The 10,292-nt window shown below is 39.2% G+C and overlaps 1 protein-coding gene across 1 annotated transcript in view; it reads right to left on the reverse strand.

Annotated features, from left to right (window-relative positions):
- Positions 1 to 10,292, reverse strand: part of COL28A1 (collagen type XXVIII alpha 1 chain) — a 153,076-nt gene that overhangs the window by 34,784 nt on the left and 108,000 nt on the right. The window contains 1 exon segment of the mRNA XM_024131457.2: positions 10,264 to 10,283. Within this exon segment, the coding sequence (XP_023987225.1) occupies positions 10,264 to 10,283 (20 nt within the window).

The raw sequence follows: 10,292 nt of genomic DNA on the forward strand, positions 1-10,292 counted from the left end.
ACTGTGATCTACTCTCAGAGTTACCACTTCATTAGGTCTAGGTGGGGTCCAAGAGCTTGCATGTCTAACAGGTTCCTAGGTGATGCTGATAGAGCTGGTTGGCGGCTGTGCTTTGAGAATCACTGATTGATAGACTCCAACTGAAGTTCTTCAGCTCAGCCATGAAGGTTCTTCACAGTCTGGCTTCCCCTGTGTTGTAGCCTATTTCTCTGCAGGCTTTATCTCATCTTAACCTTAACTCAAATAGATCTATTTCATACTTTTTGGCCATATATTGGGTGTCATTTTACCCCTAGTGTCTAGCCCAGTGCCTGGCACAAAGCAGATATTCAGTTAATGTTTCTGGACCATTGATTGGGCCCAGATCACCCCAGCACCCTAATATCTCACACAAACAGGTAACTACTTCCTCCTAAAAGCTGGTGCTACTCCCTGTCCAAATCCCCTGGGATTGGGGCCATAAAGAAAAAGGAATGGAAAAGCCAAACAGTCTTCATGAGGCATAAACCTAGAAATTCCAAACTTAGCAAAACATATAAGCCATAGTTCCTTGAACAGACAGCCAAAGGGAAGATGCTAGTTAGATTTACCTAACTTCAGTATGCACAGCCTTCAGAAACATCAAGAGGAAATGTAGGGTGAGAGTCTTTTCTGTTAAGTGAACAGAGAAGTACAGCAGGCAGCTTTCTACATAAGCAGAAGGGAGCAGTTCCAGCTGTCACAATGAATGTCTCTTAACTGTCACACTTTTAGGTGTGAAGCCTGGTAACAAAAATGATCTTCAAATCATCACCATATGATTCTGGGGAAAGGGAAATGCATTTAGACTACACATTACATGTTTAATTATATCGAAAAGAATATACCAATGTGACATTAAGCCAGGCCTTCCCTTAGGCCTAAGTTATTTCCTATCAGTAGGTTTGGTGAGACCCATTAACTTGTGTGGTGCACCCAAAAAAAGACCCAGGGGTGGATTATACCCACACTTCATTCCATGATCTCCAGCCACACCGCTGACCCCCAACCCACTGTAAGCAGAGTGCCTGCTATGCCAGCATCCTTCCAGATCAGGCCCCTGGCCTCCCTGACACTTAAATTGCTGCCCCTCCCACCGAGAAATTCTGGAGGTATGGTTGACACTGGCACTGAAAAGCCATCATGGACATAGATTGCTTTTAAATTGCTGGTAGTTGAGATGTGTGTTACAGGACACATGCCTCTGTATTGTTCTCCTAGTTCTATTGCCTATCAGGATGATAGCTACTGAAAGACAGTAGCATTCTATAAGCTGGTTATTCTTTACCAGGAATGAAAAGCACAGAAAGGACTAACAGCTAATTGCCCTCTTAGAGTATTTCTTTCACCAGAGGATTCACAGTACTTGCTCATCTATGTGTCTCTTTCTGGATATCCTACGGGGATTAAAGGAGTAATATTTATAAAGTCCTATGAATTCTTTAAACAAGAGTATTATAGGTTTACTTCACTTAGCATAATGTCCTCCAGGTTGATCCTTGTTGTCACATATGGCAGAATTTCCTTCCTTTGTGAGGGCGGTGAATAGGAATCTATTAGATGTTTATGCCACATCTTAATTCATTCATCCCTCAATGGGCATTTAGGTTGTTTCCATATCTTGGCTATTGTGAGTAGTGCTGCAGTGAACATAGGAGGGCTAGGTGAAATAAGCCAGTCACAGAAGAACTAATACTGCGTGATTGTACTTACATGAGATAACTAAAATAGTCAAACTCACAGAAGCAGAGTAGAATGGTAGTTTCCAGGGGCTCAGGGGAGGGGGAAATGAGGAGGCAACGGGTATAAAGTCTCAGTTATGCAAGATGAATAAGTCCTAGAGATCTGTCGTAAACATAACACCTAGAGCTAACAGTACTGTGTTGTACACTTAAAAGTTTGAGTAGATCTCATGTTAAGTGTACTCACAATAAAAAAAATTAAAAACTGAAATAGCTGAAAATAATGATTTGTTTTAAAAAATGGAAATGATAAATATATCCAAGTCTGTTTTTTAAGAAAATAAAGAAAATTACGTTAATTTTAAAAAGTTGAAAGAATAAAAGTACAATGGAGGCTTATGGTTAGTTAATACTTCCGATAGGCTGTCCTCAACCCCATTCATTTATATGCCCTATTTTCCTTTCTCATTGCTTTCAACTTAGCATGGTAGTAACTATTCCTGACAATTCAGATGCAAGTTTCAGAGGGGCAGAACTACTCATATATGGAAATTTTTCTCTTGATGTTTCCCTGTAAAATTCTTCTAGACTGTCTTCATAAGCTGCTTAATGACAACCTAAGAGTTGTCCTTGCTATACCACGGAACACACAGATGTGGGTGGCATATCTGAGGCCAAGAAACAAAATGAAATATTGTGAAAACAAAGTCACAGTCTCCTATAAAAACATATCTTTTCAGAAAATTCTGTTATTAACAAAGTTAGCTCACGCTTTAATTGCATCATGCTTGCTTCAAGGCTAAAGCAAGAAAACACTTGAGTTAACATTTAACAGTAAAAGAGACAAATATGGTATAATGAAATTATATTCACAAATTTTTATAAGCCTAGACTCATGTTCACAGTGAAGTTGAAAACCACATCAAGGGATTGGCAGCAGCAGAAAAATTCACAGGTAGGCAGGTTTCAGTCCAACGTAAAGAAGAAAGGTCTACCAATTATAGCTATAGAAAAAGCCTTTCAAAATATAGTGAAATGGAAATATTTAATACCAGTACAAGTATGAGAAAATACAAGAATGTTCTCAAGGGAAACATATAAATAAATTATGTTACACCCACGTATTGGACTACTATGTAGCTGTTAAAAAATATAGTAAATCTTTATGTATTGATTTGAAGGCCCATGCTTGTTCTAGTAACTGAGATGCGGGAGCGGGTAGGGTGAGCGAGTTGGGGAAATTATGTATAGAATGATTTTTAAAGGTTGCTGTGCTGTATATGTGTGTGTTTTTGCAATCTAGTTGAAAATGTGGAAGCTACACCCCCAAACTGCAGAGGCAACCTTTACAGGGTAGGACTGAAGGGAAAAGAGGGAGACTTTCACAACTTTGAGTGATTATGAGATCTTTGCATTTGATACAAGGATGCGTAAGTTTCATTTTAAAAGGTAACAAAGCTTTTCAAATTTGTTACAAGATCATTGGAAAACATACAAGAAAGGAAAAAAGCTGCTTCTACTCCCTAGCATGCCCAGGGTCTGAATGGCCAGATGCCCTTGAGAATGCTGTAGAACAGATTCTTGTGATGGATGGGAGGAGGACGAGGAAGAAGATCAAGGGCATGCCTCTAGCAACTACTTTCTCTTTGGCATCATGAATATTTCCTTGTTCACTAGGTCTTTTCCATCAGCATACAACATACCATAATATCTCCCACCTTTAAAAAAAACTTCCTTGGGGCTTCCCTAGTGGCGCAGTGGTTAAGAATCCGCCTGCCAATGCAGGGAACACGGGTTCAAGCCCTGGTCCGGGAAGATCCCACATGCCGCGGAGCAACTAAGCCCGTGCACCACAACTACTGAGCCTGCGCTCTAGAGCCCGCACACGACAATGAGAAGCCCACGCACTGCAACAAAGAGTAGTACCCACTCACCACAGTTAGAGAAAGCCCGGGCACAGCAACGAAGACCCAACACAGCCAAAAATAAAAACAAATAAATAAATTTATTAAAAAAAAAAAAACTTCCTTAATCACACACTTCACTCCCTCTATCAGTCTATTTCCATGTTTCCCTTTTCAAAAGTGTTGCCTGTATGTTCTGTCTTCACTTCCTTTCTCACCATTATCTCTTTTTAAAACATTTTAAAATAATTTCAAACTTACAGAAAAATTGCAATAATCATACAAATATTTCCCATATTTTTTTCACCCAGATTCATCAGTTGTTAAGATTTTCCCCCTGTATTTTATTCTCTCTCCTCTCTCTCTCTCTCTCTCTCTCTCTCTCCTCTCTCTCTCTCTGTATGCATGAATACGTGTGTGTGTTACACACACAGTTCTTGTCAAGATCACCAGTGACTTCCATGTTGTCAAATCTAATGATCACTTTTCAGCTCTCATCCAATCAGCAGCACCAAAAGTAGTTGACAGTGCTCTCCTTCTTGAAACACTTCACCTGGCTTCCAGGATCCACCTCCTCTTGGTTCTCTACCTACTGGCTACTATTTCGCAGTCTCCCCTGCTGAGTCCTTTTCGTTATAAAAACCTCCTTTTGCTGAAGGGCCCAGGGCCCACTTCTCTTTTCAATGTGCATTCACTCCCCACATGTACTCATCCACTCTCAAGACATTAAATATTATCTATATATTGTTAAATCAAATGTAGATCTCCTGTATTGATCTCTCCTCCAAACTCTAGATTTCTATCCCCAAATACCTACTTAAAAGCTCTGATGGAGGTTTAGCTTTTCACGTCCAAATCAAAATTTCAGACTATGTGAGCTATTTTTTCCATACCTATCCATCCCCATTTTCCTATTGTCTCTCCCATCTCAGAAAGTGGCAACTCTGTCCTTTCAGTTGTTCAGGCCCAAAATCTTAGTCATCCTTGACTCCTTTCAATTACATCCCACAGCCAATCCAGAATCCAATTTACCAATTCCAGTGGTGGAATCCCTTACCATTTCCACCACTACCACCCTGGGCTAAACCAGCACCATCTCTTACCTGCACTTTGGCAATATCTTTCCTATCCCAACTTTTAATTTGTCTTTGTACCCGCACAGTCCACTTCCCACATGCTGCCAGAACATGATTTATATCAGGTTACTCCTCTATGCAGAGCTCTCCACTGGCTTCTCATCACACCTCGTGACTCACTGCATTCCAGTCATCCTGTCCCTGATGTTCTTTGAGTATGCCAGGCATGGGTTCTTATCCCAAATCCCTACGTAAGAATTCTTAAAATTCCTTCTACCTACTGCCTGAGCTTCTACCCCATTTTTCAACCTGCAGCATGGAATGTCAAGGGCTAAGGGATGCAGAGTGAAGAAGGACGAAGAGCATAGCCAAGAAGGGAGTGTTTTGACAAAAGAAGTAAAAGCAGATGGCAAAGGGATTCTCCCAGTCGGAGAAGTGTCGCCCTGTGTCTTTTGCCCCTTTAATTCATACTTTAGAATCTACTATCAATACAGCTGACAACTCTGGGAAACTGTTTTCCACATTGGCTGCCGTTACTAGGATTGAGTTGCAGTTCATGGTTTCACCAGCAAAGTAACCAGGGTTAAACTTGAGGACATTTTGCTTCTTCTTGTCAAGGCTGTTTGCAATGCCACTATCTTATGCAATGAGAAGTGATAAATTATAAATAAAGGTATTCTATGGCTCAGAAAAAATGGGCCCTCCTTGAGGTGGGAAATATGCTTCAGTCTCCCTAGTTCCCAGATCCATCTCCTATACAAGTCTTTAACCCAATACTTTCAACACAAACACATTTCACTACTTAGATAGCATGTGAGAGAATGTATGTAGCGGATGTCTCAGACTGAAGGAAATGTGCTTTATAAAGAGGTCTATAGAATCAGACTCTGTAGACTTGTAGTTTTCACTGTGGGTGAAATAAATATCAAGTCAAAATATTAAAGAAAGTCATCTTATCCTTTATAAGATAAAAAGCCCACTGGTCCCTATTTTCTTCTCCACTGCATGATTACCAAAGTTTCTTTTTGGTAGATGGAGAGTCTATATAATCTAATCTCCATGCATAGGTGTTTTATTTAGCCTCACAGTCACTTCTGTCCCCTGCACTTAGCTCAGTGCCCAGCACATGGTAGATGCTGACTAATATTTATTGAGTGAATGCTCTGGAAATAGGCAAGATGATAAATATTGAGGAAGGCTATAGACAGGACTCATTTTTTATTAGATACCTAATATGCACCAGGCATTTGTTGGGTGCTCAGGATACCAAAAAACAAAAGACACAAGACATTCACCATCTTACATAGCTCACAGTCTTGTGGTTAGATAAGAAAACAAGCACCTATGATAGACTGTGAGAAGGGCTATCATGGGGGTTATCCAGTGGAAACACAAAGGGAACACAGAATTAAGAAGACAGGGAAGGGGAATTCCCTAATGGTCCAGTAGCTGGGACTCCACGCTTCCACTGCAGGGGGCAAGGGTTCAATCCCTGGTCAGGGAACTAAGATCCCACAAGCTGCGTGGTGCGGCCAAAAAACAAAACAAAACAAAAAAACAGGGAGGACTTCTGGAGGAAGTGCTACCTAATATGTGCCTGACATATGAGTAAGAGTGAGCCTGCTGAAGTGGGGGGTAAAAGGATCTCCCCAAGAAAAGGGAACAGTTCGTGCAAAAGACCTGGGGCCAGGGAACACAGCTTTCACAGAGAACTGAAAGGCTTTCGGTATGACTAGATCTTTGGGAGCTAAGGTGTTGAGAAGACTTAAGATTGGGTGCCTGGATCATACAGTCTTGCTAATTTCTGAAGCTGATCTCTATGGGTATGTGTTTAAAAACACTTTAGATTTATTTTCCTGTTATATAAATACATAAATGTTTTAAAAATGATAAACTATCAATAGATTTTTGGATAATATATTCACATCCACATCTTTACCATGGATGAGGGTTTAGTTTACTAAAAAGTACATTCCAGATGTTTTCTAATGGCCAGTAGAAGACAGATACCTCTTTTACTGGACTTTGGCAGGGAAGTCAGATAACAGCAAGTGTTACTTCGGTCACATATATGTTATAAACCTCACAATTTCACCTATAATGTCTCAGCATGTAACTATCATACACTGAAGAGAGAGAGAAAGGGAGCAAAGAGATAAAGGCAAAAGAGGAGAGGAAAATTCCACCTTTGTTCTCTCCAAATGCATAATGAAAACATGTATCTAGGGTTAGGATGTTTTATTTTTGTGCCACAATCCAGATATAAAGTATAGTTCAGTATGATTCAATAGCTCAAAATTCAGTTGGTAGATTTGCAGTCACATTTACATATCTGGCATCAATTTTGTCAGAATGTTTCCTATTACACTTTTCTGTTTTCAGACACAGGCCACTAGATATAAATTCTTTCCTAGGGAATTAAATTTACATAACTAGATTATAAAACTTAGATTTTCAAACACCATTTATAATTGCCTGGATTCCTAAATAGCCTCCTTAGTCCAATCCTGGTCCTGGTCCTACTACATCTAGTCTCAGCCCAGCAGTCACCATTATTCTTTCTAAAAGTCAGTCAGACCATATCATGCTGTTGGTCAAAACCTAGAAAATAGCTACTCAATTCATTCTGAGTAAAAGCCAAAGTCCTTCCAAGGGCCTATGAGGCTATACTTGATCAGGCCCTCCTCCAACTTCATTGCTGTTACCTCTTAGACCTCATCTCCAGACACACAAGTCTCTTTGCTCTTCCTTAAACATGCCAGGCACCCTCCTGCTACCACAGGGCCTTTGCACAAGCTCTTCTCTCTGCCTGGGATGTGCTTCTCTCAGAAATCCACAAGGCTCCCTCCCTCACATCCTTCAGGTCTCTGCTCAAATGTTATCTTCTCATGAGGCCATACACTTAAAACTTCATCATAGCCCTCTATCCGCCTCACCCTGCTCTCCTTTTTGCCATAATAGTTTTCATCATCAAACATACTATATAATTTATTTATTATATTTATTGTCAATAGGATGCAGTTTCCATAAATGCAGGAATCTTTGTCTCTTTTTCTCATAATACATCCCAAGCACCTAGAATAGAGCCAGCATATTTACATATGCTCAATAAACACTTACTGAATGAACTACTGAAATAAAATTTTGTACAATTAGCCAAGACTATTAGTGTCAGTATGCTTAATTTTGAGCAGGAAGAAGATCTAATTTTAAAATTTGTATGCAAACTTATTTTCCTTATTTGCAGAACAAAAACGTTCTATTTTGAAGGGCATATTAGCATTACTCATTTCACAATCCTGGCAGAGTGTGTGTGCACTATTATTTAAGTGTATACGTAACAAGAAGACACAGCAAACTTGTTTGCTTTACAAAATCACCACAGTAAGGTAACTTAAGAAGGAAGGACAGATTGAGGTCTGTGGAAGATTTATTTTTTTCTAAAACTGGCATAATAATAACAATGGGAACTATTGACTTAAAACCAACAGGAGCCAGTTGGAGAACTTTCAGAAGACTAGTATTCTAATAGATTAAAAATTTATTTTCTCCTTTGAAATTTAAGAGTCACTATTTAAAGGCGTAATTGCATACACCAAAAATAAGTTTTATAAAAGCTCACTGTCTCTACACCAATGAATAGGAATTGATAATGAACGCTTTAGTACTACTCTTTAAATGTCATCTCTTCAATTATGAACTCACAGGAAAATCTGTCCATTTCTAAGGCTTATACTTCCTGGCAAAAACTACAAAGTTGTGAAAATCTAACAACTGAATAGCACTGGGTCTCTCATTTATTTCTAATTTAATTATTAACCTGAGAGGACCGTGGAAAGTGTAATGATATTGCATAATAGTTGGACTGTCTGGTGACAGGCAATGATGGATTAAGTTTCTTCCCCTTAGCTCTTTAATCTGTTAGTATGAGTCTTTAAAAGTAGGACCCAGGGGCTTCCCTGGTGGCGCAGTGGTTGAGAGTCCACCTGCCGATGCAGGGTATATGGGTTCGTGCCCCGGTCCTGGAGGATCCCACATGTCGCGGAGCGGCTGGGTCCGTGAGCCATGGCCGCTGAGCCTGTGCGTCCGGAGCCTGTGCTCCGCAATGGGAGAGGCCACAGCAGTGAGAGGCCCGCGTACAGCAAAAAAAAAAAAAAAAAAGTAGGACCCAGATCAGATCAATCAAGAACTTACTGACGATACACTCTGGTTATCAGTGGGCAGAACTCACTGAGAATACAAAAGAACCACCAGATATAATATTCACAGTTTTATTCATATCAAACAAATACACTTACTTTTATAGCATTCATTGTGATCCTGTTGCATTGTGGTAATAATTTGATCACAAAGATAATACTTTCAAGGAAGCCAAATCCAGCACTTGCAAGTAAACTTCTACTTATTTGGCCAACCAAATACACCAAGTACACCAGTATACTCTTACAACCTATAAGAGTAAAGTACTTCCACTATTAAGCACTAGGATTTAGAAAAGAATTTATCATTTCACAAGTTTAGAGTTCTGTTAACGATGGAATTCAAGAATGGTTTATTGAACTAAAGTATATCCAAATGAAGTATTTTGTGGGTTGACAATATGGTTACAGGTGGAACTTTACCATCATCTACTATACAACCTTCATACATTCATTCAATTATTCATTACTTTGTTCATTAATTAAACAAATATTTATTAAGTGATCACAATATGCCACACACTCTGCTGCATGCTAAGGAATTAGAGATGAATGAAAGAAACAAAGCCCCTGATTCTTCCAGCTCCATTTTTCTTTCTCAGGATTGCTTTGGCTATTCGGGGTCTTTTGTGTTTCCATACAAATTGTAAAATCTTTTGTTCTAATTCTGTGAGAAATGCCATGGGTAATTTGATAGGGATTGCATTGAATCTATAGATCGTTTTGGGTAGTATAGTCATTTTCATGATACTATACATAGAAAATGCCACCAGAAAAGTACTAGAGCTAATCAATGAATTTGGTAAAGTTGCAGGATACAAAATAAATGCACAGAAATCTCTTGCATTCCTATACACCAATGATGAAAGATCAGAAAGAGAAATTAAGGGAACACTCCCATTTACCATTACAACAAAAAGAATAAAATACCTAGGAATAAACCTACCTAAGGAGGCAAAAGAACTGTACTCAGAAAACTATAAAACACTGATGAAAGAAATCAAAGATGACACAAACAGATGGAGAGATATACCATGAACTTGGATGGGAAGAATCAATATTGTGAAAATGGCTATACTACCCAAAGCAATCTACAGATTCAATGCAATCGGTAGACTTTTTGATGATGGCCATTCTGACCAGTGTGAGGTGATACCACATTGTAGTTTTGATTTGCATTTCCTTAATAATTAGTGATGTTGAGCATCTTTTCATGTGCCTCTTGGCCATCTGTATGTCTTCTTTGGAGAAATGTCTATTTAGGTCTTCTGCCCATTTTTTTTAAAATTTAATTTTATTTATTTTTTTATACAGCAAGTTCTTATCTATTTTATACATATTAGTGTATATATGTCAATCCCAATCTCCCAATTCATGCCACCACCACCCCCACTTCCCACCCCCCCACCCCCC

This window comes from Physeter macrocephalus, chromosome 5 (assembly GCF_002837175.3).
Source record: "Physeter macrocephalus isolate SW-GA chromosome 5, ASM283717v5, whole genome shotgun sequence".
NCBI lineage: Eukaryota > Metazoa > Chordata > Mammalia > Artiodactyla > Physeteridae > Physeter > Physeter macrocephalus.